This window comes from Schistocerca americana, chromosome 2 (assembly GCF_021461395.2).
Source record: "Schistocerca americana isolate TAMUIC-IGC-003095 chromosome 2, iqSchAmer2.1, whole genome shotgun sequence".
Lineage (NCBI taxonomy): Eukaryota > Metazoa > Arthropoda > Insecta > Orthoptera > Acrididae > Schistocerca > Schistocerca americana.
The window spans coordinates 847,969,228-847,996,366 of NC_060120.1; the positions used below are offsets into that span (position 1 = coordinate 847,969,228).

Below are 27,139 nucleotides of genomic sequence, written 5' to 3' on the forward strand. Positions count from 1 at the left end.
GCATTCTTCTGTAGCACCACATTTCGAAAGCTTCTATTCTCTTCTCGTCCAAACTATTTATCGTCCATGTTTCACTTCCATACATGGCTACGCTCCATACAAATACTTTCAGAAACTACTTCCTGACACTTAAATCTATACTCGATGTTAACAAATTTCTCTTCTTCAGAAACGCATTCCTTACCATTGCCAGTCTACATTTTATATCCTCTGTACTTCGACCATCATCAGTTATTTTGCTCCCCAAATAGCAAAACTCCTTTACTACTTTAAATGTCTCATTTCCCAATCTAATTCCCTCAGTATCACCCGACTTAATTCGACTACATACCATTATGCTCGTTTTGGTTTGGTTGATGTTCATCTTATATCCTCCTTTCAAGACACTATCCATGCCGTTCAACTGCTCTTCTAGGTCCTTTGCTGTCTCTGAAAGAATTACAATGTCATCGGCGAACCTCAAAGTTTTTATTTCTCCTCCTCTTCTCCATGTATTTTAATACCTACTCCGAATTTTTCTTTTGTTTCCTGTACTGCTTGCTCAATATACAGATTGAATAACATCGGGGAGAGGGTACAACCTTGTCTCACTCCCTTCCCAAACACTGCTTCCCTTTCATGCCTCTCGACTCTTATAACTGCCGTCTGGTTTCTATACAAATTGCAAATAGCCATTCGCTCCCCGTTTTTGACGCTGCCACCTTCATAATTCGAAAGAGAGTATACTAGTCACCATTGTCAAAAGCTTTCTCTAAGTCTACGAATGCTAGAAACGTAGCTTTCCCTTTCCTTAATCTATTTTCTAAGGTAATTCGTAGGGTCAGTATTGCCTCACATGTTCCAAACTCATCTTCCCCGAGGTCGGCCAGTTTTTCCATTCGCCGGCCAGGGTGGCCGGCGGTTCTGGGCGCTACAGTCTGGAGCCGCGCGACGGCTACGGTCGCAGGTTCGAATCCTGCCTCGGGCATGCATGTGTGTGATGTCCTTAGGTTCGTTAAGATTAAGTAGTTCTAAGTTCTAGGGGACTGATGATCTCAGAAGTTAAGTCCCATAGTGCACAGAGCCATTTGAACAATTATTTTTTTTCCATTCGTATGTAAAGAATTCGTGTTTTGCACCCGTGACTTATTAAACTAATAGTTCGGTAATTTTCACGTCTGTCAAAACCTGTTTTCTTTGGGATTGGAATTATTATAATCTTATTGAAGTCTGAGGGTATTTCATCTGTCTCATACATCTTGCTCACCAGATGGTACAGTTTTGTCAGTGCTCGCTCTCCCAAGGCTATCAGTAGTTCGAATAGAATATTGTCTACTCCCAAGGCCTTGTTTCGACTAGGTTTTTCAGTGGTCTCTCAAATTCTTCACGCAGCATCATATCTCCCATTTGATCTTCATCTACGTCCTCTTCTATGTCCATAATATTGTCCTCAAGTACATTGCCCTTGTGTAGACCCTCTATATACTCCTTCCACCTCTGCTTTCCCTTCTTTGCTTAGAACTGGGTTTCCATCTGAGCTCTTGATGTTCATACAAGTGGTTCTCTTTTCTCCAGAGGTCTCTTTAATTTTCCTGTAGGCAGTATCTATATTACCCCTAGTGAGATAAGCCTCTACATCCTTACATTTGTCCTCTATACATCCCTGCTTAGCCATTTTGCACTTCCTGTCGATCTCTTTTTGAGACGTTTGTATTCCTTTTTGCCTGCTTCATTTACTGCATTTTTATATTTTCTCCTTTCATCAGTTAAATTCAATATATCTTCTGTTACCCAAGGATTTCTACTATCCCTCGTCTTTTTACCTACTTGATCCTCTGCTGCCTTCACTACTTCATCCCTCATAGTTACCCATTCTTCTTCTACCGTATTTCTTTCCCCCATTTCTGTCAATTGTTCCCTCATGCTCTCCCTGAAACTCTGTACAACCTCTGGTTTAGTCAGTTTATCCAGGTCTCATCTCCTTAAATTCCCACCTTTCTGCAGTTTCTTCAGTTTTAATCCACAGTTCATAACCAATAGATGGTGTTTGGAGTCCACATCTGTCCTGGAAATGTCTTACAATTTAAAACCTGGTTTCTAAAGATCTGTCTTATCATTATATAATCTATATGAAACCTTGCAGTGTCCCCGGGCCTCTTCCACGTATACGACCTTCTTTCATGAGTCTTAAACCAAGTGTTAGCTATGATTAAGTTATTCTCTGTGCAAAATTCTACCAGGCGTTTTCCTGTTTCATTCCTTACCCCCATTCCATATTCACTTATTACTTTTCCTTCCCTTCCTTTTCCTACCATCGAATTACAGTCACCCATGACTATTAAATTTTCCTCTCCCTTCACTATCTGAATAATTTCTTTTATCTCATCATGCATTTCTTCAATCTCTTCGTCATTTGCGGAGTAGTTGGCATATAAACTTGTACTAATGTGGTAGACTTGGGTTTCGTGTCTATCTTAGCTCCAATAATGCGTTCAATATGGTGTTCATAGTACTTTACCCGTGTTCCAATCTTGTTATTCATTATTAAACCTACTCCTGCATTGCCCCGATTTGATTTTGTGTTTATAACCCTGTATTCACCTGACCAAAAGTCTTGTTCCTTCTGGCACTGAACTTCACTAATTCCCACCATATCTAACTTTAGTCTATCCATTTCCCTTTTTAAATTTTCTAACCTACCTTCCCGATTGAGGGATTTCACATTCTACGCTCCGATCCGTAGAACGCCAGTTTTCTTTCTCCTGATAATGACATCCTCCTGAGTAGCCCTCGCAAGGAGATCCGAATGGGGCATTAGTTTACCTCCGGAATATTTTACCCAAGAGGACGCCGTCATCACTTAACCATATAGTAAAGCTACATGCCCACGGGAAAAATTACGGCTGTAGTTTCCCCTTGCTTTCAGCCTTCCGCGGGACCAGCACAGCAAGGCCTTTTTGCTTAGTGTGATAACCGCCGGAATTCTGCATTTCACTTGCACTTCCTGGACATTGATATAACGACCATCAATTTATACAATTTTCTATAAAGTGTTCATCTACAGATTCTCGCTTGGTAACAAAATTACTTGTATCATTGTTGTGACAATAAACTGCAGAAGAGTGATATACTTATTGTGTTATTCCTAGTTATAACACCATCGGGCATTGTAAAGAAAAAGAGAAATAAGAATGGAAGTTTTCAGAACAAATATTCATTCAGCAACGGAGTGTGTGCCGGTATGAAACCTCCTGACAGACAAAAACTACGTACCAGACCGGGACTTTGCCTTTCAAAAGCAAGTGCATTACAATCTGAGCTACGGGAGCACGACTCATGATCCATTCTCACAGCTATGCTTCACAAAGTGATTCTACGGGGCATAAATTAAAATTTACTAATAAAATTGATCTCTTGTTTTGTTTGTCTAAGGGCAGAGTTATTTGCCTATTCATATTTAAACTGAAGGAGAAATAACATGAAATATTGGAGAGAGCCTTATAATGTGGTCAATGTGAAACGCAATTCAGCGGTTGTTTTGCGAGAACTGTCTCAACTGAAGGTAATTTTTGAGAATTTTACCGAATGGAGTCAGGAAATTTAGAGTTCTTGAAGCAGATTGTGACTTCTCCCTTGAAAGTAAGTACACGAACTTCATTCTGCCTGTTTCTCCGTTTTGCGGTGTCTTCCAAGGAGCTAGATACCAAAGCAAGATTGGCAGCTCGGATTTCAACTACAAGAAACGATAGTCGCTGCTAGCCACACTAAAGAATGAGTGACACCATTGTAGCCGGCCGCGGTGGTCTAGCGGTTCTAGGCGCGCAGTCCGGATCCGCGCGACTGCTACGGTCGCAGGTTCGAATCCTGCCTCGGGCATGGATGTGTGTGATGTCCTTAGGTTAGTTAGGTTTAAGTAGTTCTAAGTTCTTGGGGACTGATGGCCACAGTAGTTAAGTCCCATAGTGCTCAGAGCCATTTGACACCATTGTAAACACGCCATAAACGTTTCGCTGCGCCATCGCATCCGCTCGTCCACTTACGTATGAGCACAGTGCCGCTCAGCCCCAGTCCGCGATCATCGACTGAGATGACACCATCATCTTCTAGTAGGTCAGCTGTGTGATCAATGCATTAGGCAAAACTTATTGTCAAATGTACTCTGAGAGACAGTCTTGTAATTTGTCTGTATAAAGTGATACGTTAATGTTCGCAGACAGTTGTAAATACTGTGGTGTCACCGCCAGACACCAAACTTGCTAGGTGGTAGCTTTAAATCGGCCGCGGTTCACTAGTACATGTCGGACCCGCGTGTCGCCACTGTCAGGGATCGCAGACCGAGCGCCACCACAAGGCAGGTCTCGAGATACGGGATAGCACTCGCCCCAGTTGTACGGACGACGTAGCTAGCGACTACACTGACGAAGCATTGCTCATTAGCCGAGCCAATAGTTAGAATAGCCTTCAGCTAAGTCAATGGCTACGACCTAGCAAGGCGCCATTAGTAACATTGCATGTATCTAAAGAGTCTCACTTGTATCGCCACAATCTCCAGATGTACCAAAAGGATGGATTAAAGTTAAGTATTCCAGAAGCTACTTACTTTTCTTTATAGCATTCATTACGTATCCTGTTTCAGACCTCACGCACCCTGCTTTAACTTGGCGCGTGCCTTTCGGCTTCCTCTCATTGTGTCTAGGCTGTCTTGTCTAGACACAACAAATACTCACGACATTCCTGTGGAAATGGATTGTACAAAGTTAGGTAGTTATTCTTATCTATGCTGCAATAAAGTGAAATAATATTTTATGTGTTATAGTATCCACTCAGTTTCCTCCCGGAGCATATCAAAGAAACCACCACCGTACGAGTTAGTGTATTTACGTCGGGTACAGCATGTCTGATAATCTATTGATTACAATGAGGCAAGCCAAATAGATCTTGTTGCTACGGAATATCGTACAGTCCGTATCGCTAAGAGACCAGCATGTTATGTATCTTGATATCTTTTTCGAAAGGCAGACACCACTGTCGTACCAGATTGCTCCTGTTCTGCATCTTCAGAAAACTTTAAATGCAGATAAGTGGTGCGTATCGTATAAGGTATTTATTAATAACGCTTTTATCCTAATAGAACTAACATATTGCCACAGGATGTGGCTTAAGTGTTAGTCAATACACGGCTGAGACCAAATGAATTTGCGGCAACAGGTGCTGTTAGAAGTAGATAAATGCGGGATATGCTGCGTTTCTGCGTAAACCGTCAATGGGAATATGTATTTCTGTGTGTATGTATGTGTGTGTGTGTGTGTGTGTGTGTGTGTGTGTGAGAGAGAGAGAGAGAGAGAGAGAGAGAGAGAGAGAGAGAGAGATAGAGAGAGAAAGAGAGAGAGAGGGGGTGGCAAAACGGTCAAGAATTATTCGATAACAGCATTACAGATAAAATTTTCGACTTCGTCTGATCGATAAAATGTCGAGAGACAAGATCGTGAACCGTATGAAGAAGGAGTAAAAGTAGAAACTATTGTCCAGTGCGTATGCAGGGCGGTCTGTACCTATGAGTACAAACAGCAGGAGTGGATAAAAAACGGCATGTTCGTCCTATTGGACTGCGCCAGCACACCAAAGCCTCGAACAAAATGAGTACATGGATCTCGTCTCAAAGGAAGCCACACATAACGGGCGCTTGCTTGCCCCGATTTCAGTGCATCCGACGACGTCACTAGTAATAAAAGCAAGGACGATGTTTCAAAAGCTAGTTACAGTTTCACATCATTGTATCTTCTATTTCAATGCCGGCCGAGGTGGCCGAGCGGTTGTAGGCGCTACAGTCTGGAACCGCGCGACCGCTACGGTCGCAGGTTCGAATCCTGCCTCGGGCATGGATGTGTGTGATGTCCTTAGGTTAGTTAGCTCTAAGTAGTTCTAAGTTCTAGGGGACTGATGACCTCAGGAGTTAAGTCCCATAGTGCTTAGAGCCATTTCCATTTCAATGAAGTTAGAAACCTGGGGTCAGTTTCAACTTAGGCACAGGAATAGAAAGTTTTTATTTTCAAAAGAACTGTCCAATGTTATAAGGGTATGATACAGTATGTTATATACTTGCACGTACACCCTTGAGTACAGTTGAAAATTTCATTTAGGATCAGGGTTTCAATTTACCTTCGACAAATGTTCAGTGTGCCCCTACCAGACACACAATAATCGTCCAGATGACAGCGAAATTCTTCCACACTTTTGCCTCCATATTTCTAGTTACATCATTTAGGGCTGTTGTTATGCCTTGTCACTGACAAAACACAACAAACGAAGTCTTTGTGAACCCACCTCAAAAAATCACATATTGTGAGCTCAGGTGACATTGGAAGCCAATAGTGCAATGCGAGGTCCGAACATCCCTCATCCCAGAAGAAGATGCAGTGGCGCACTCTAGACGAAAATCAGCCGTACATTTGCCGCTGAACTGCTCCTGTTGAAACAGGGATCGCAAAAAGCGATGTACTGCTATTTTGTCGCCATCTCGACATGACGCAGGTTGGAGCGAGCGAGCTTGCTACACCAGACACACCTACCGTAAACCTCAAGAACTATCGAGTTGTAGCTAACACCAAGGTAATTTTTAATTTCGAAGCCCTATTTCAAATTGCCAACGGCCTTGCCGCAGTGGTAACATCGGTTCCCGTCAGATCACTGAAGTTAAGCGCTGTCGGGCTGGGCTAGCACTTGGATGGGTGACCATCCGGTCTGCTGAGTGCTGTTGGTAGGCGGGGTGCACTCAGCCCTTGTGAGACAAACTGACAAGCTGCTTGATTGAGAAGTAGCGACTCAGGTCTCGGAAACTGACTTACGCCTGGGAGAGCGGTGTGCTGACCACATGCGTCTCCATATCCGAATCCAGTGACGCCTGTAGGCTGAGGATGCCGGCTGGTCGTGTTTGCGGGAGAGCGTCAGTCGGGAGGGGAAACTCTGATTGCGGACGTCTGGGAGCGTACAGGAGGCCACCCCGTTTTGTTGATGGATTTGCGTGACTCGTGTCAGGTGTGATGCATCGCTAATGCCGTGATAGCAGCCAATGTTACTGTCTTGGTCGCGGGTGGATCCAAGGGGATGAGGCCTGCTTGTCCATTGAAACTGCTATTCTACGGATGTCATCGGACTTAAAGTTAGACGTTTTGACCATTATTTGCGTCATTTGCAAGTAACTAGGGATTCCGGCGTCTTCAGTAATTCGGGGAAGATTATTTGTTTCGTCGGTGTGTAAATGGTTGAACAAGGAGCAGTTTATTTAATGCCCACCTTATGCTCGTGTTCTGCGTGTGCTGCTTGCGAGTGTAAACTTGACTCTCACCTTTGTCTGCTGATTTTAAGCACATCGTCAAATACTGAATCCAAGAAGTGACTTTCAATTAATTAGCTGGATTCTTTCTTTCCTCGTCACAACGTGTGTTAAATGGCAAAGTAGAATTGTAGACCTTAACGTGCTACCTAATTTGCGTGGAATCAGTAACAGAGCCTAACATGTTAACTAATTAAGGCTTGTGGTAAACAAAGGTATTTAAGTATGTTCTTTTAAAATATTATATGAAATGTGTCAATGATTTATGTTGCGCTAGTTGATTCTGAGGGCCGGCCGGAGTGGCCGAGTGGTTAAAGGCGCTACAGTCTGGAACCGCACGACCGCTACGGTCGCAGGTTCGAATCCTGCCTCGGGCGTGGATGTGTGTGATGTCCTTAGGTTAGTTAGGTTTAAGTAGTTCTAAGTTCTAGGGGACTTATGACCACAGCAGTTGAGTCCCATAGTGCTCAGAGCCATTTGAACCATTTGATTCTGGGGTATGAACGGAAGTGTTGGCACATCTTCCGTGTAAGGGAACCCTGATAGTTTTGTTTTGGAAACTTTGAGAGAGAGAAACTAGTGTGCTTTAGTCCTGCCTTGTGTTAAGGCTATATTCGGGCTCTGGCATTTGTGCAGCAAGCTGCAATATCATCCTGTTGTTTCATGGTTCTCAAACTAGGTGTTTGCGCTAAACATGCTTTGGGCTGGGCATTTCGCTCCTCAGCACAATACTTGGGCTTCAGCTGAGTCTTCAGTTCAAAAATGGTTCAAATGGCTCTGAGCACTATGGGACTTAACATCTTTGGTCATCATTCCCCTAGAACTTAGAACTACTTAAACCTAACTAACATAAGGACATCACACACATCCATGCCAGAGGCAGGATTCGAACCTGCGACCGTAGCAGTCCCACGGTTCCGGACTGCAGCGCCTAGAACCGCACGGCCACCGCGTCCGGCAGTCTTCAGTCTATTGACTGTCCATTGTTCGCCACATCGGTAGTGGTCTACCTGCCATCAGTCGATTTCAATGCTGTAGTTAGTTGTAAACTAGTACTGCTTCCATTACTTTCTGACCAGGGCTCTTGTTCGACGCTTGTCTTTAAATACGCCGCTAGCCTGGTTAGCGTATGTTGTGGCTAGCTTAAATTAATCACTGCTCAATAGCCCAACACAGTTTGTCGGCCGTCAGAAGCCGTGTATGTGTTATTTATTCCTTTATTCTAGTCAATCTATAAGTACGCTATTCTTAATTCTGTTACTCTAGGTAGTCATTAAATTGCCATTCCAATTTCCAATTGAGTGGTATTCCAGCAATTTTTTATCGTGGTTATATATATACACTCCTGGAAATTGAAATAAGAACACCGTGAATTCATTGTCCCAGGAAGGGGAAACTTTATTGACACATTCCTGTGGTCAGATACATCACATGATCACACTGACAGAACCACAGGCACATAGACACAGGCAACAGAGCATGCACAATGTCGGCACTAGTGCAGTGTATATCCACCTTTCGCAGCAATGCAGGCTGCTATTCTCCCATGGAGACCATCGTAGAGATGCTGGATGTAGTCCTGTGGAACGGCTTGCCATGCCATTTCCACCTGGCGCCTCAGTTGGACCAGCGTTCGTGCTGGACGTGCAGACCGCGTGAGACGACGCTTCATCCAGTCCCAAACATGCTCAATGGGGGCCAGATCCGGAGATCTTGCTGGCCAGGGTAGTTGACTTACACCTTCTAGAGCACGTTGGGTGGCACGAGATACATGCGGACGTGCATTGTCCTGTTGGAACAGCAAGTTCCCTTGCCTGTCTAGGAATGGTAGAACGATGGTTTCGATGACGGTTTGGATGTACCGTGCACTATTCAGTGTCCCCTCGACGATCACCAGTGGTGTACGGCCAGTGTAGGAGATCGCTCCCCACACCATGATGCCGGGTGTTGGCCCTGTGTGCCTCGGTCGTATGCAGTCCTTATTGTGGCGCTCACCTGCACGGCGCCAAACACGCATACGACCATCATTGGCACCAAGGCAGAAGCGACTCTCATCGCTGAAGACGACACGTCTCCATTCGTCCCTCCATTCACGCCTGTCGCGACACCACTGGAGGCGGGCTGCACGATGTTGGGGCGTGAGCGGAAGACGGCCTAACGGTGTGCGGGACCGTAGCCCAGCTTCATGGAGACGGTTGCGAATGGTCCTCGCCGATACCCCAGGAGCAACAGTGTCCCTAATTTGCTGGGAAGTGGCGGTGCGGTCCCCTACGGCACTGCATAGGATCCTACGGTCTTGGCGTGCATCCGTGCGTCGCTGCGGTCCGGTCCCAGGTTGACGGGCACGTGCACCTTCCGCCGACCACTGGTGACAACATCGATGTACTGTGGAGACCTCACGCCCCACGTGTTGAGCAATTCGGCGGTACGTCCACCCGGCCTCCCGCATGCCCACTATACGCCCTCGCTCAAAGTCCGTCAACTGCACATACGGTTCACGTCCACGCTGTCGCGGCATGCTACCAGTGTTAAAGACTGCGATGGAGCTCCGTATGCCACGGCAAACTGGCTGACACTGACGGCGGCGGTGCACAAATGCTGCGCAGCTAGCGCCATTCGACGGCCAACATCGCGGTTCCTGGTGTGTCCGTTGTGCCGTGCGTGTGATCATTGCTTGTACAGCCCTCTCGCAGTGTCCGGAGCAAGTATGGTGGGTCTGACACACCGGTGTCAATGTGTTCTTTTTTCCATTTCCAGGAGTATATATATATATATATATATATATATATATATATAACACTTGATAACAGACCGGGAAAATGTCGCGCGTTACACTTGACAGATAACAGCACGAGAAAAATAATAAACACCTGATTCAGTTTTCGCACTTTAATTAAAGTTCAACAGGCGAACTCAATTTAAGTTCTCCCATAAATACAAATATGCGCTTAGGCGCGTTAAAGAACTCGTTATGATACAGACATTTGTAACATCAAGGCAGGCACACTCCATTTAAAGGGAAAATAATTAGCAAGTTTACACATTGAATAGAACATTAAGGTGAATAACAGAAAAGTGCACAGTCCACAACACCTTACGGTGACAGTTAATCCTCCGATAAGTTCCTTTCTTTACAATATGACATTAAGTACGGCTCGATAGTAATAAAAACATTTAGATTCCACCGATATATATATATATATATATATATATATATATACAATATGACATTAAGTACGGCTCTGTAGTAATAAAAACATTTAGATTCCACCGATATATATATATATATATACACAATATGACATTAAGTACGGCTTGATAGTAATAAAAACATTTAGATTCCACCGATATATATATATATATTTACATATATATATATATTCCACCGATATATATATATTTCTTGGTCTGTTATCAAGTGTTACAATAAATGCAAATTGCAGTGAAGTGATGCGCTATTTCAGTTGTTCCCGTGATTTCCTATTTCCGCATATAATATTTAATTGCTCGATATATGACTGATTAAGCCTTTGTTGAAATATTGGAGGGAGGTGCGCGTGTCCCAACCCTGTCACTCCTCGACTGCCCGTAGCTCCACTGAAAAGTCTGGTGCTGTTTGGAACAGCGACTGGCGCCAAGCAGTCATCATCCGTGGCAATGGCTAGCTCCTGGTTACATGGCACGTGCGAGGCGGGCTGCAGTTGGCAACAAGAGCAGCAGCTGTAGCTACAGTAGCGCGCCGCGCTCCTCCTTGCGAGCGCGCGCGGCGTTATGGAATCGCACTTTTGCAGATAAGGGAGACACCAAGTCCGGCACGGCTCAGTCTGCTCGCCATGGGTGAGTGGAGGAGCTGCCTTCTGCCGCTGCTGGCGCTGCTGTTGGCCGCCGTCCCCGGGGCCGTCGCTTCAGGTAACTGGCCGCACTGTCTGTCTCTGCGCCTGTACCATGCAGACCGCTGCCACGTACGCGACAGAGGCTGTACCGCTTATTACCGTCCCATTCCCATATGAGTTGCTGGAACAATGAGTGCATCAATGCTTAAATGAACGCTGTCTTGGTCTTCCTGTCCCACCGGAGCAACACGCAGAGTGTTGCAGTATATCTCTATATTCATGAATACTGTTTCCTGAAAATTTATAAGTAGGCTTTCAGGGGATAGCTGGCGTGTACTCCAAGCGTCTGTAATTTCAGTTCTTTCGACATCTCTGTGACACTCTCCCACGGGCCAAACAAACTTTCTATTCGTACTGCCCTTCCCTGTATACGTGCAATCTTTCTTCTTCTTCTTTCACTGGTGCCATGTCCCGCGCTGGCGCAGGGTCGGCATTGTTAGGAACGGATTTGGCAAGGTTAGTGGAAAGGGGTGGCCAGATGCCCTTCCTGCCGCCACCCCGTACCCCCCAGGACGTAAGTAGTGTACCCCTGCTGTCTGCGACTAGTGTAATTCATGGAATAGTGCGAACGTGTTCAGATGTCTGCGAGCCGTGGAACTGAAGCGAAACGTGGGGACCACCCCAGCATTCACCTAGCGGGATGTGGAGAACCGCCTAAAAACAACATCCAGGCTGGCCTGCACACCAGCCTTCGTCGTTAATCCGCCGGGCGGATTCGATCCGGGGCTGGTGCGCCTATCCGAGTCCAGAAAGCAGCGCGTTAGTGCGCTCGGCTACCCTGGCGGGTTTCCCTGTACATTTGCAATACCCTCTATCTATCCTGTTCGGTGCGTGTTACACACACTTGAGTAATGTCTACGAATAGGCTAGGTCGAACGAGTGTTGTAACCAGACTCCTGTGTGGACTCTAAACGAGTCGGGCAGCGTATGTACCAACCTCCATCATTAACTGAAGAGCGGAAACGGAAAATGTTCTAAATGTCAAATCTGACATTTTATAGGACATTCAAAAACCGATGTATCTCTTTTAGTGCTTAACTTACTAGTATCCACAGAATTATGCTGCCCACTTCGTGATTGTAAAGAATGATACAAGTAGAAAATCATTTAGTTAACACAGATCCAACGTTTTATGATAACAAAAGCACAGAATTTCAAGATTTTAAACAAGGCTGAAATAGCAACTGTTCAAATTCTTCACAGTAAGTGATGTCAGCCAAAACAGTTGCATGATAAAAATTTATTAAAATTTCTTGAATAATGTTTCGGTATATATAAATATACCTTCATCAGAAGTAAAAAATCTGATATTACATCCTGCAACGGAGATTAATAAACTGGAGATAATGTCTTAACTATTGACGACGCCTTTGGCACAATTGTTTTATTAATCTCCGTTGCAGGATGTAATTTTAGATTTTTTACTTCTGATGAAGGTATATTTATATGTACCGAAACCTTGGTCGAGAAATTTTAATAAATTTTTATCGTGCAGCTGTTTTGGCTGGCATCATTTACTGTGAACAAGTACAGAAATACATCATTAACATTTTAATTACAACTGTTCTCAACGAAAACCATTTCACAGTTTTTGAGTTTTTGTAAAAAGAATAACATAATTGAAGAAAAAGATCTCTCGTATCAAGTTCCGTTCCTGATACAACTTCGTTCTTGGGATCAGATGTTGCGAAGTTTAGCGTAAAACTCCCTGCGCTGTTGAGCAAAAAAACAGCAACATCGTCAACAGCCCTTTCTGTTTTGTAACTAATAAACGTGGCTGGTCTCTCAGATGAAGTACAGCATGGCATACATCAACTGTTGTCTCTCCTCTTTTGAACAGATTGACATTTTTTTCATTCTTCTTTTTCAGAGTAGGACATTTTCTTCCAAACTTTCGGGGATGATGGAGTAGTGTAAATGTATATATGTGGGGTAATGGATCCTTGTCCGGGAAAGACTGAGGCGGAAATTAGAATTGAAAATCGTTTTGATACCTCTTGTAGTGAACCTTTGTCAAGTACTCACAGCTATTAGCGCATGCACTTTAAAGATCATGCTTACTAGAGGCTCTTGTTTTGGTCCATGCTACCTTCTCCAAAAATATGGAAAGCAAAGAGCTTCCAGTAGAGCAGGCGCACTGTCGGGGATATCAGAAATATGTTCGATTATAATTTTCGACTGCATCGTTTCTGGGCCTCGACCCCTTACCTCAAATTGATATATTTGTCCTTCTCCAGAGCGCGCTTTTTGAAAAGAAAATGGGACTTACAACGTTTTCCATTTCCACTCTTCAGTTGATAACCTACACAAATTTTGTATGTTGTCAGCCGACTCCCCCCCCCCCCCCCCCCCCTCCCGCCAAAAAAAAAAAAATAATAATAATAGTAGACTAGCTACGTATAGACGCGATAAATTGGCCGCCGCTGGTCCTCGAGTACTGATCGTTAGAAGTCGGCACCATTTGTAACACTTATTCTCGACTGTTAAGTGTTTCATATCGTCGCCGCTGTTAGTGTCCCCAAAGTTGTGATACTGTAATTATCTGACGAAGTGTTGTTGTGTTGTCTAAGCGAGTGATCATTTGTTGATTAATAACAGTAATACTGAACTTACATTTAAATGCACTGTGCACAATGAGGCGTGATAGCAAATGTTCGGAATGTTATTTTGCGTTTTCTCATTGCGTTGTACGAAAATAGCCTTACTTTGATTTCATACTCCTTGATACCAATAAAATAAATAAATATCGTGTGACGAGGGCCTCCCGTCGGGTAGACCGCTCGCCGGGTGCAGGTCTTTCGATTTGACGCCACTTCGACGACTTGCGCGACGATAGGGATGAAATGATGATGATTAGGACAACACAACACCCAGTTCCTGAGCGGAGAAAATCTCCGACCCAGCCGGGAATCGAACCCGGGCCCTTAGGATTGACAGCCTGTCGCACTGACCACTTTTTTTCTTTTTTTTTGCATTTTGTTCGTTGTTGATCGTTGTATTTGATCGTTGCGGACGTCACATGACATACGTTCAAGTTCGTTTTTGTTGACCTTTCGACTCAGTTTTTTTTATTACAGAGGCTAACCAGCTCTCTGACCGAACACGCTGAGCTACCGTGCCGGCATTACTCAGCTACCAGGGGCGGACCTTGATACTAATAAGTACCACATCTGAAGGAGACCGTCTCTGTAATGCGCGCGCGCCTCAGTCCGGAACCGCGCTGCTGCTACGGTCGCAGGTTCGAATCCTTCCTCGGGCATGGATGTGTGTTAGGTTTAAGTAGTTCTAAGTCTAGGGGACTGATGAACTCAGATGTTAAGTCCCATAGTCATCAGAGCCATTTGAACCATTTTTTTGTAATGCACTTTCACCAATCCGTGTTATTTTCGTGTCAAAATTTATACCCTATGATCTGATCAGTACTAGTCACGCACATCCGTTAGTTGTTAGTACTAGAAGACAAACAATAAAACGTCCCCCCCTCTCATATCCTCTAACCCGCAGTAGACAAGCTACTTATCGATCTGCCCCTGAGGTAAGCGTCCAAACTTACTTAACTCACGGGTGAATTCGCCAATGTCTATTAAAATTAAGCACATATTTCATATGTTACTCCCTGTATAAGTATTTTTGATTTTTTACTGAGCAGGAAAACTACACTCTAAAAGTTCGTAATTTTAGTAGACTTTTTGGATTCGGCTGTTAATGGCTAGATGCGTATTATTATAAAGTAACGCTGTCCGTGCGAATGCTTCATTCGGTCCGCATGCGGCCCGTGGCCTTCAGTTTGACGACCACTGTTTTAAGTCGTTTTCCAATCTACCTAAGTCAATTACCTGCTTTAATTACGACTGAACCTGTTTACGTATATAAACATACCTCGCAAACCACAATCACATGCACGGCGAATGGTACTTCCCACTGCACAAATTATTTGCCTGAAATTCTTCCAGTTCCATCACGTATGGAACTGGGGAAGAATGACTGTTTAAATGCCTTTGTGCGCTCTGTAATTAGTCTTATCTTATCCTTGCTGTCACTACAGCAGCGATATGTAAGGGTCTGCATTATGTTCCTAGACTCGCCACTCAATAGTGGTGCTTGAAACACAGTAAACGGGCTTCCACAGGATAGTCAACGTCCATCTTCAAGCGTCTGCCAGTTCATAGTTTCCAGTATGTCAGTGACACTCTCCTGTGGGTCCAACAAACCCATGACATTTCGTCTTCCCTTTCTTTACTCACATATAATATCCTGTGTTAGAACTATCTACCATGATTCCCATTCGCTTGTGTGATATTCTAGGATAGGTCGCATGAGTGTTTTGTAAGCAATCTCTTTTTAGATATATTACTTGTTCCCAGTATCCTACCAATGAACCGAAGTCTACCGTCTGTCTTACCCAAGACTGAACCAACGTCATCATTCCATTTCCCATCCCCAGAAATTGCTACATCCAGGTATTTTTATGAGGTGATCGTTTCCATTTGTTGCTCGTTGATATTGTAATCACAGGATACAAGGTTTTGGATTTGACGGAGTGCGGATTTTTACACTTCTGAACATTTCAAGCAAGTTGGCAACCTTTTCACCACTTTAAATTCTTATCAATGTCAGACCGAACATCTGTGCAGCTTCTTTTTTTTTTCACAGATAACTGCATCTCTGAAAAGTCTCAGATTACTACTAATATTGTCTGCTTGGTCATTAATATACAACATGTGATTCTTGAGTACTGTGGCTATAATCTTAGCAAGGCTTGGGAACCAGCGATTGGGTTAATCAAGAGTAAATCGAGCAAACGTATAGGTGTGACGACCACGGCGGACAGAGCCATCACACCGACGTCATCTCAGACGCCGTCGCAATCTGTTCCACCGCGTGACCGTGACGCGGGGCGCGGACGGCGGAGGGAGTGCGCCGCGGGCGGAGGGTATTTAAATCGCCCGCCGCCGCGACCGAAGCCAGTTCCCCCTGAGCAGCCATAGCGTACGGATCTCCGTACTGGCACGTTCACAGGAGCTCAGTCCGTCAGTTCACCTGATGATGGCGACATTATGATCGCCGAAATATTGTGCCCGTTGGACACTGTAGACCGGCAGTACACCCGTGGATATTTTGAACATACAACATGAATATCAAGTGTCACAGCATTCAGCTCCGGGGCACACCAGAAATTACTTCATCTGTTGGTGCCTCCCCACTTAGAATAACAAGTCACGCCTCCTCCCTCCCCCCCTACCCCCATCCTTCCAAGAAATCCTCATTTTAGATTTAGTCACAAATTTCATTTAATGCCCCCATATGTTCATGCTTTCGTTATATAAAAGCGTTGGTCGAACAAGACTCTCATTTGGCTCCACAGAAGTGCCAGTCAGCAACTGTCTCTCGAAGTAGTCCGTGTCCTTACATTACGGGGGCAAAAAAAAAAAAAAAAAAAAAAAAAAAAAAAAAAAAAAAAGAATAGAAATAAAATAAAATAAAACAGTTGTGTGCGCAATATTATGAGTCAGTGGTTTGTATACTACCTACATGAGGAACTATCGCCGAGCGGTCTAAGGCGCTGCAGTCATGGACTGTGCGGCTGGTCCCGGCGGAGGTTAGAATCCTCCCTCGGGCATGGGTGTGTGTGTTTGTCCTTAGGATAATTTAGGTTAAGTAGTGTGTACGCTTAGGGACTGATGACCTTAGCAGTTAAGTCCCATAAGATGTCACACACATTTTTTGGCAACTCTCGTCTTAGTGCAGGCGACTTGCACATTCCTGTTGTCTCTATTGTCCTCCGTGTTGTACTTACACATAAAGTTTGTTAGTCTTTACCTCATTAACGATTAAATATCATTCCAAGTAATGATGAACCTTAGGCCACTTATTCATGCAGGAAACAATCATATCATCATAAGACTTCATTTGAAGACATCGAGACGGAATAATGCTTTCCTTCACATAATCTGCTAATTTTACGACGTCTCTTGCAGTTTTCTTGCACCAAATGGTAATACTGTTCTAGAAATATTTCGTGTGCTTTGTATCTTTACTGAGTATATCCTGGAGGTAACTGAAAAACATTCCTAACAGTCTTATGAAATCCATTACCTGTCACCGTGTGCACTTGTTTCAAAAAATGTTCAGTTGTGTGTGAATTCCCAAGAGACCAAACTGCTGAGATAGTCGGTCCCTAGACTCACACAGTACTTAAACTAACTTAAAATAACTTGTGCTAAGAACAACACACACACAGCCATGCCCGAGGGAGGACTCGAACCTCCCGCAGGAGGGGCCACGCAGTCCGTGGCATGGCGCCTCGAACTGCGCGGCCACTCCGCGCAGCGCACTTCTTTCCATCGTTCAAATACACTGAGGTGACAAGAGTCGTAGGATACCTCCTAATATCGTGTCGGACCTCTTTTTGCCCTGCATAATGCAGCAACCCGACGTGTCAGAAATATTGAGCCATGCCGCATCTATAGCAATCCATGATTGCGAAAGTGTTGATGGTGCAGAATTTTGTGCACAAACTGAACCCTCGACTATGTCCCACGTAGGGCAATCTGAGTGGCCAAATCATTCGCTCGAATTGTTCAGAATGTTCTTCTGACCAATCACGAACAACTGTGGCCTGGTGACATGATGCATTGTCATCCATAAAAATTTTATCGCCGTTTACTGCAAATGGTCTCCAGATAGCCAAACACAGCCATTTACAGTCAATGATCGGTTCAGTTAGACCAGAGAAGCCGGCCGTAGTGGCCGAGCGGTTCTAGGCGTTTCAGTCTGGAACCGCGCGACCGCTACGGTCGCAGGTTCGAATCCTGCCACGGGCATGGATGCGTGTGATGTCTTTAGGTTAGTTAGGTTTAAGTAGTTCTAAGTTCTAGGGGACTGATGACCTCAGATGTTAAGTCCCATAGTGCTCAGAGCCATTTGAACCATTTAGACCAGAGGACCCAGTTCAATCCATGTAAACACCATTACAGAGCCACCACAGCTTGCACAGTGCCTTTTTGACAACTTAGGTCCATGGCTTCGTGGGGTCTGCGCCACACTCGAACCCTACAATCACCTCTTACCAACTGAAATCCGGACTCATCTGACCAGGCCACGGTTTTCCATTCGTCTAGGATCCATCCGATATGGTCACGATTCCAGGAGAGGCACTGTGAACAAAGGCACTCACGTCGGTCGTCTGCTTACATAGTCGTAACGTCAAATTCCGCCACACTGACCTAACGGATACGTTCGTCGTACGTCCCACATTGATTTCGACAGTTATTTCACGCAGTATTGCTTGTATGTTAGCACTGACAACTCTATTCAAACGTCGCTGCTTTCGCTCGTTAAGGCCGTCGGCCACTGCGTTGTCCGTGATGAGAGGCAATGCCTTATCTTTGGTATTCTCGGCAACTCTTGACAATGTGGCTTTCTGAATATTAAATTCCTTAACGATTTCGAAAATGCAGTGTCCCATTCGTCTAGCTCCAACCATCATTCTGCCTTCAAAGTCTGTTAATTCCCGTTGTGGGGCCATAATCGCAAGACAGCGTTGCCAAAGCACTGCCCTCTTATACCTCGTGTACGTGATACTACCACCATCTGTATATATGCATTTCGCTATCCCATGACTTTTGTCACCTTAGTATAGACCACGTTTGGTACCGAGAACTGCAGATCGACTTACTGTAAATTCGATTTTCATTGTTTTGTCGAGATAAATACGTTGTCACATTTGCAGTACGTGTCTCGATGGCAGTGAGTGGAACACAAATGTTGATAGGAAATACATCACTCCAGACAAGAACCACTTCAGGTACCAGTCACTTCAGATACGAAGTGCGCGGTAATGTGTTTCGCTGTTGACTGATAAGATCGCTTGCGCATGAGTTCTTCCACAGTTAACTTGATATTATCTTTAATAGTGGGTGTGTCAACTTTGTTGAAGAGATCCATTGTTTGCGTCATTTGATTTAACAAATTACGCGCACTTAAAAATTGGCTAATACAGTACCTGATTCGCCGGCCGAAGTGGCCGTGCGGTTAAAGGCGCTGCAGTCTGGAACCGCAAGACCGCTACGGCCGCAGGTTCGAATCCTGCCTCGGGCATGGATGTTTGTGATCTCCTTAGGTTAGTTAGGTTTAACTAGTTCTAAGTTCTAGGGGACTAATGACCTCAGCAGTTGAGTCCCATAGTGCTCAGAGCCATTTGAACCAGTACCTGATTCACCTATTTCTACCGAATCCCAAAATGTTGATTTGCATGACAACGGAAACTTCGAGTAAAACGTAAGTGAAATAAAGCGAAATCAGTTTTATGATCAGCATGTTAGTTTCTGGATCAAACTCGAGATTTGAAAGCATACAGCACAACTACTAATTCCTGAACTAGTTATGGATCAATTCATTCTGTTTGTCTCCAAGAATCTCGAATGTACCATGCAACAGGCTCATGTGGACGCAGGCTCGGAAGATGTTTTCTGTTTGCATTCAAGTGACTCTTTGTGGAGGAAACTCTTTGTATGAAACGAAGAACGAAGATGTTTGGCTGGTACAAAATGGACAGCTACTATTCGACTTCGAATAAAATATGGATGTATAGACCCTAATAATACCTTCATGGAACAAAATAACTTCATGGTTGACAGATTTCAGTGGCAGGAGCCAGTGTTGCGGCCTAGCTGAAAACTCAGAGAAATAGTGGAGAATGGGAAATGTATCAATATGAGATACTTCACCCTTGTCCAGAAGCGACTGACTTACAAGTAGCAAACCCAAGCGTGCTGAGGACTAACACTGCCAGTGAAATACGGGAACCAACGAATCATTTGTAATAAACTGATCTATTATGTCCATAGTTGCTAACATCGTACGATATGCAAATCCGCCCATTATGCAGGTCTCGTGTCTCGATAAAAGAAATAAGCGAAGAAAGAGTGTCGTCGTAAATTGGGAATGATTCATACTTTGTAATTTTAGATACGATATACGAGACACAAGAACAATTATTTTTCTCCGAACTTCCGTCACAAATCGGCAGCTAGCTCTACGAACATAAATTTGTAAAGCATTAGTTGTGATTGATAATGACGAAAGAAAGAATTGCGTTCCTTGCTTCCATTATTTTTGAGCACTGGATACACTTTTATCCAGGCGTCTAGTACATACTAATATGAATGAGCTTAAAGATTCTTATGCAACAGTAGTAATTTGTTAAATCATACTTCCTTAAATGGCGACTAAATGCGTAAATCGGAACTTAACAAACAAGCGTCTTGATTATTCAACTGGTGGACGAGAATTAATCTCTGATATTGTTTGCTTCTCCGCAAAGAGGAAGACAGCTGAGTGCCCAGGGACAAAAATCCAAATCGTTGTCTTACTAAAGACCGCAGAAGACAGCGTATTTAAAATATATCGCAAACAAAATGCAATTTATACGCTGGAGGCATTAAAATCAAACTGAGATCTTACACAGGCATGCCAGAACAACAGCTACGCCGTAACATTTACAGAAAGTGGAAGCATTAATTCCTGCTGACTTCATTCATCGTGTCACGTTGTGCTAATGAGCGCTACAGCGCTATTTGGGCGATTCTCATTTCCCACGTATTTACTTGTCCTGGAAGAAACACGTTCCTCCAGAGATAGAATTCTCAGTAGTAGCACCAGACATGTATTTCCACGCTACAATTGTGAAGAGCTGTCAACGTAGATTCACAATGAACTTGTACCAGGAGACAGATAGTTTGTCGTTTAACAGACCGATTTATGAAGCCTCTCAGCTTAAATGCACCAGTATGCACAGTGTTGCCAGGAGACATACTCCTCACTTTGTTGGAAGATATTTTTTCACTCGATCTCTCTTTACGTATGCGATTCTAACATGAAGGAACCCCAGCTCGCTTTGCACATGTTGCTCGTTGCTCGTGAGCGCCCATGCCAGGTGTTTAGCTGCTTCGTCGCTACCTCTTTCACCTTCCAGGATCACCTCAGAGTCTTATCTCAGAATCACCACTAGTCCATAGACGGTGACATAGGAGCGGTTCAATGAAACTTAGCTTACCTTGTCATCTGAGACTGAGGAAAAGATAACCTGTTCTTGGATTAACTTCACGAACTGACGTGTAAGACACCCTCTTACGTGTTCTGTGTAGTCCTGTCGTTGTCATCCATCACAGCAGATAAAGCAGGGTCTCCGGAAAAGTTATGACCTGGAAAAATTCTGCTTGTGTGGCTGTAGAATGTAGATGGATGTTTAGGTGGTGGTGGTTGTTGGGATGTTTAAGGGGGACTAAACAGCGAAGGTCATCAGTCCCCCGATGGATGTTTAGCACCATGTTGTGTAGATATATAAAGTTGTTACAAAAATTTGGGGAAAATGTAGTTATTGTGAACCTAGCTGGAACTGTGCGTTGTGAAGTTGGTTTCTGCGAGATGAACGACGGGAAGTAAAGAAGACCAATCACAGGTGAAATATCTCATCTTCAATATATTTCCCACGTTCAGTGTACTATCCTCAAACCTACTTCTTTGTCGAATACTGATTCGACAAAAGTGTAAAATCTGCTTGCATAACCGCTGCAAGCGTCATAGGCTGAGAACATTCACTGCAGAATCTTCCTTAGCAGTGAATCCATGATCCGTACATCATCTCACTGTCTCACCCTACAAATTAATATATATTTTGGAATACGAAATAATATAACAAGACATCTCACCATATTCCGCTTAACGTACAATCTACAAAACAATTACGTAATTCAGTAACCAACTTTATAATCGTGATTACGTAGGCTTTCCCGGCGTAATAAGCCTTGAAAGTCTCTTCGGGTTTGCTGCTGGATCTTAAAATCAACTTGACTCCATATTTCGGCGATCCAACTGGTCGCCATCTTCAGGAAAATGCTGCTTCTGCTGATGAGTCCCGCTGAGAACTGACGCCGGGTTAAGAGACTTTCAACAATTTTATAATCCATGATGGAGAGATTCGAAAGCAGAAATTATCAAAATGCTTCTTGCACAAAAACAAAATGAAATGATATTTTGTGCCGAGACAAATCATTAGAATGTCTGACTCTCATTGGCTGCCATATATTATCACTTCATTGGCTAGGAGCAACGGAAACGAAAACGAAAAAAATTGCCAACTTCATAACGAGTAGTAACAGCTAAGTACACCGTAACTGCATCTTAGTCAAAATGTGAGACATACATATAACTTTTCACAGAGACTGCTTGATATAATCTGCTACCGTATGTAGCTTGTTAGAGGACAGATAGCGTGATCTTTATTTATCATCAAAAATTTCTAATATAACAATGATACATGAGCCCTGTAATTACAGATACCATTAATGTAAATGGCGAAAATGATAAGGTCTTTTGCACATTTTTAACTTTAATCAGAAAAACATGCATATTTGCACTTTTTACTTTCAAGGACATTTAATATGCTTTTCTTTTTAATAAAAAGAATAAAGAAGATTGTGCTTATACACTCCATTCTCACCTTATGCAAGCATCTCGTCCTTCTCACGTCCCCAGATGGGATTTTTATTACTTCTCAGTAATTTTCTACCAATCCTATTTCTTTTCCCTCGGCATTTGCGCTGTCGAGCCCTTCGATCACAGAAGCAGCACGTATGGTATCTAAAGGAGTCTCAAAAAATGCCGACAACGCTTAGTATGTTGTGTGGGAAGGAAAACGGATCAGTTTTCAAGAAGGAACTGATATCCGGAAACTCACGGCTTGGACGCTGGAGAGCGTCGAAGTCTGAGAACGAACAGTTGTGATGGTTTGTTCCAATTTGTTTTGGTATATGAATACGGAAGGTATGTAACACTTTAGCCACCTGTGTACGCTGATCGACGAACTGAGCTTCATAACAGTCCACAGTAGGACACGTACCAGTATACAGCTCCGGAAATGACCGACATGGTGCTTGCATGCGGTAAAGTGATATTTCAGTGGGTGATCTGCTGTAAGATTGTATGCGGAAAGTTTTCCAAACTCAGGTACACCACATCATTCCACGTTCGTGACCACCGAGAGTCACCTCAGAGTAGCCAGAAAGCTGCAGGTCGGTTTTTTCTGCTTTATTTGCATCCATTGTGCAGAAAAGTAGTACCACTTTGTGCTTGATACTTGCGAATACCAGTTAAGGCCTACTGTTTGTCCTCTGGGAGGTGCTGAAACGTGATGCGGGTCTTCCACACTCGCCTCGAGCGTTACTGTTGCAGGAGGACGTGCTGACAAAGTTCAAAGAGGATTCAGCCACTCGGCAGGTGGTACAGGCGCTCCACACGGCTAAAAGTGCCGTGTGGCGTATTGTCCATGAACACCGGCTCCATCCCTGCCATCTGCAGTGTGTCCAGGCTTTAAGGGAGGAGGACTACCCACGACGGGTACAGTTTGCACAATGGTATTTACAAAGCTGTATACTCCAGCCACAATTCCCGAGCATGGTGCTATTAAAAGATTATTGCACGATTACTAGACATGGTATATTAAACTTGCACAACATGCAAGGAGAAAGAAAACTGGCGTTCTACGGATCGGAGCGTGGAATGTCAGATCACTTAATCGGGCAGGTAGGTTAGAAAATTTAAAAAGGGAAATGGATAGGTTAAAGTTAGATATAGTGGGAATTAGTGAAGTTCGGTGGCAGGAGGAACAAGACTTTTGGTGAGGTGATTACAGGGTTATAAATACAAAATCAAATAGGGGTAATGCAGTAGTAGGTTTAATAATGAATAAAAAAATAGGAGTGCAGGTTAGCTACTACAAACAGCATAGTGAACTCATTATTGTGGCCAAGATAGACACGAAGCCCATGCCTATTACAGTAGTAGTACAAGTTTATATGCCAACTAGCTCTGCAGATGATGAAGAAATTGATGAAATTTATGATGAGATAAAAGAAATTATTCAGGTAGTGAAGGGAGACAAAAATTTAATAGTCATGGGTGACTGGAATTCGAGAGTAGGGAAAGGGAGAGAAGGAAACATAGTAGGTGAATATGGATTGGGGCTAAGAAATGAAACAGGAAGCTGCCTAGTAGAATTTTGCACAGAGCATAACTTAATCATAGGTAACACTTGGTTCAAGAATCATAAAAGGAGGTTGTATACATGGAAGAATCCTGGAGATACTAAAAGGTATCAGATAGATTATATAATGGTAAGGCAGAGATTTAGCAACCAGGTTTTAAATTGTAAGACATTTCCAGGGGCAGATGTGGACTCTGACCACAATCTATTGGTTAAGACCTGTAGATTAAAACTGAATAAACTGCAGAAAGGATGGAATTTAAGGAGACCTGGATAAACTGACTAAACCAGAGGTTGTACAGAGTTTCAGGGAGAGCATAAGGGAACAGTTGACAGGAATGGGGGAAAGAAATACAATAGAAGAAGAATGGGTAGCTCTGAGGGATGAAGTAGTGAAGGCAGCAGAGGATCAAGGAGGTAAAAAGACGAGGGATAGTAGAAATCCTTGAGTAACAGAAGATATATTGAATTTAATTGATGAAAGGAGAAAATATAAAAATGCAGTAAATGAAGCAGGCAAAAAGGAATACAAACGTCTCAAAAATGAGATCGACAGGAAGTGCAAAATGGCTAAGCAGGGATGTATAGAGGACAAATGTAAGGATGTAGAGGCTTATCTCACTAGGGGTAATATAGATACTGCCTACAGGAAAATTAAAGAGACCTCTGGAGAAAAGAGAACCACTTGTATGAACATCAGGAGCTCAGATGGAAACCCAGTTCTAAGCAAAGAAGGGAAAGCAGAGGTGGAAGGAGTATATAGAGGGTCTACACAAGGGCAATGTACTTGAGGACAATATTATGGACATGGAAGAGGACGTAGATGAAGATCAAATGGGAGATATGATGCTGCGTGAAGAATCTGAGAGACCATTGAAAAACCTAGTCGAAACAAGGCCTTGGGAGTAGACAATATTCTATTCGAGCTACTGATAGCCTTGGGAGAGCGAGCACTGACAAAACTCTACCATCTGGTGAGCAAGATGTATGAGACAGGTGAAATACCCTCAGACTTCAAAAAGAATATAATAATTCCAATCCCAAAGAAAGCAGGTGTTGACAGAGGTGAAAATTACCGAACTATCAGTTTAATAAGTCACAGCTGCAAAATACTAACGCGAATTATTTACAGACGAATGGAAAAACTGGTAGAAGCGGACCTCGGGGAAGATCAGTTTGGATTCCGTAGAAATGTTGGAACACGTGAGGCAATACTAACCTTACGACTTATCTTAGAAAAAAGATTAAGAAAAGGCAAACCTACGTTTCTAGCATTTGTAGACTTAGAGAAAGCTTTTGACAATGTTAACTGGAATACTCTCTTTCAAATTCTGAAGGTGGCAAGGGTAAAATACAGGGAGCGAAAGGCTATTTACAATTTGTACAGAAACCAGATGGCAGTTATAAGAGTCGAGGGGCATGAAAGGGAAGCAGTGGTTGGGAAAGGAGTGAGACAGGGTTGTAGCCTCTCCCCGATGTTATTCAATCTGTATATTGAGCAAGCAGTAAAGGAAACAAAATAAAAATTCGGAGTAGGTGTTAAAATTCATGGAGAAGAAGTAAAAACTTTGAGGTTCGCCGATGACATTGTAATTCTGTCAGAGACAGCAAAGGACTTGGAAGAGCAGTTGAACAGAATGGACAGTGTCTTGAAAGAAGGATATAAGATGAACATCAACAAAAGCAAAACGAGGATAATGGAATGTAGTCAAATTAAATCGGGTGATGCTGAGGGAATTAGATTAGGAAATGAGACACTTAAAGTAGTAAAGGAGTTTTGCTGTTTAGGGAGTAAAATAACTGATGATGGTCGAAGTAGAGAGGATATAAAATGTAGACTGGCAATGGCAAGGAAATCGTTTCTGAAGAAGAGAAATATGTTAACATCGAGTATAGATTTAAGTGTCAGGAAGTCGTTTCTGAAGGTATTTGTATGGAGTGTAGCCATGTATGGAAGTGAAACATGGACTATAACTAGTTTGGACAAGAAGAGAATAGAAGCTTTCGAAATGTGGTGCTACAGAAGAATGCTGAAGATAAGGTGGGTAGATCACGTAACTAATGAGGAGGTATTGAATAGGATTGGGGAGAAGAGAAGTTTGTGGCACAACTTGACTAGAAGAAGGGATCGGTTGGTAGGACACGTTTTGAGGCATCAAGGGATCACAAATTTAGCATTGGAGGGCAGCGTGGAGGGTAAAAATCGTAGAGGGAGACCAAGAGATGAATACACTAAGCAAATTCAGAAGGATGTAGGTTGCAGTAGGTACTGGGAGATGAAGAAGCTTGCACAGGATAGAGTAGCATGGAGAGCTGCATCAAACCAGTCTCAGGACTGAAGACGACAGCAACAACAACAACATGCATGTTTGGGAGGAAGAGTATCGGCGTGTTCAGATGATTCAAAATCATCAACACATGATCGATATTAACATCTGGGGAGAGGTAATTTGTGACAATACCATCGGGGCATATTCACTGCCAAACAGACCAACACGGCCGATGTACCTGACATCTATTAGCGATGTTTTGCCTACACTAATGGATGTAGTGACACTAAATATTCTGATTGACATGTGGCTGCAACACGACGGAGTCCAGAACACTATGACGTTGATGTGCTGAGTCACCTCAACGTTGCACAACGCTGTCGATGGACTGGTAGAGGTGGACCAGTTCCATGGCCATCACGGTCGCCTGATCTGACGCCTCTCGACTATTTTCTGTGGGGCAGTATGAAGAGAATGGTGTGTAACACACTTGTACCGTCAGCAGAGGACCTCATTGCTCGATTCCACGGAGCGACTGAAATACTTCAAAGACAACCGCAAGTATTGGCTCATGCGCCCGCCCGGCTAGACGTGCGTTCTAACGCACTGCTTCCGAGTG

At 43.6% G+C, this 27,139-nt stretch overlaps 1 protein-coding gene and 1 pseudogene across 1 annotated transcript in view; both read left to right on the forward strand.

Annotated features, from left to right (window-relative positions):
- Positions 1-6,621: 6,621 nt before the first annotated feature.
- LOC124596670 lies at positions 6,622-6,739 on the forward strand (annotated as a pseudogene).
- Positions 6,740-11,145: 4,406 nt separating this feature from the next.
- Positions 11,146-27,139, forward strand: part of LOC124594484 (sphingomyelin phosphodiesterase-like) — a 148,684-nt gene continuing 132,690 nt past the window's right edge. The window contains exon 1 of the mRNA XM_047132860.1: positions 11,146-11,221. Coding sequence (XP_046988816.1) covers positions 11,146-11,221 — 76 coding nt within the window. The remainder of the gene's footprint in view (positions 11,222-27,139) is intronic.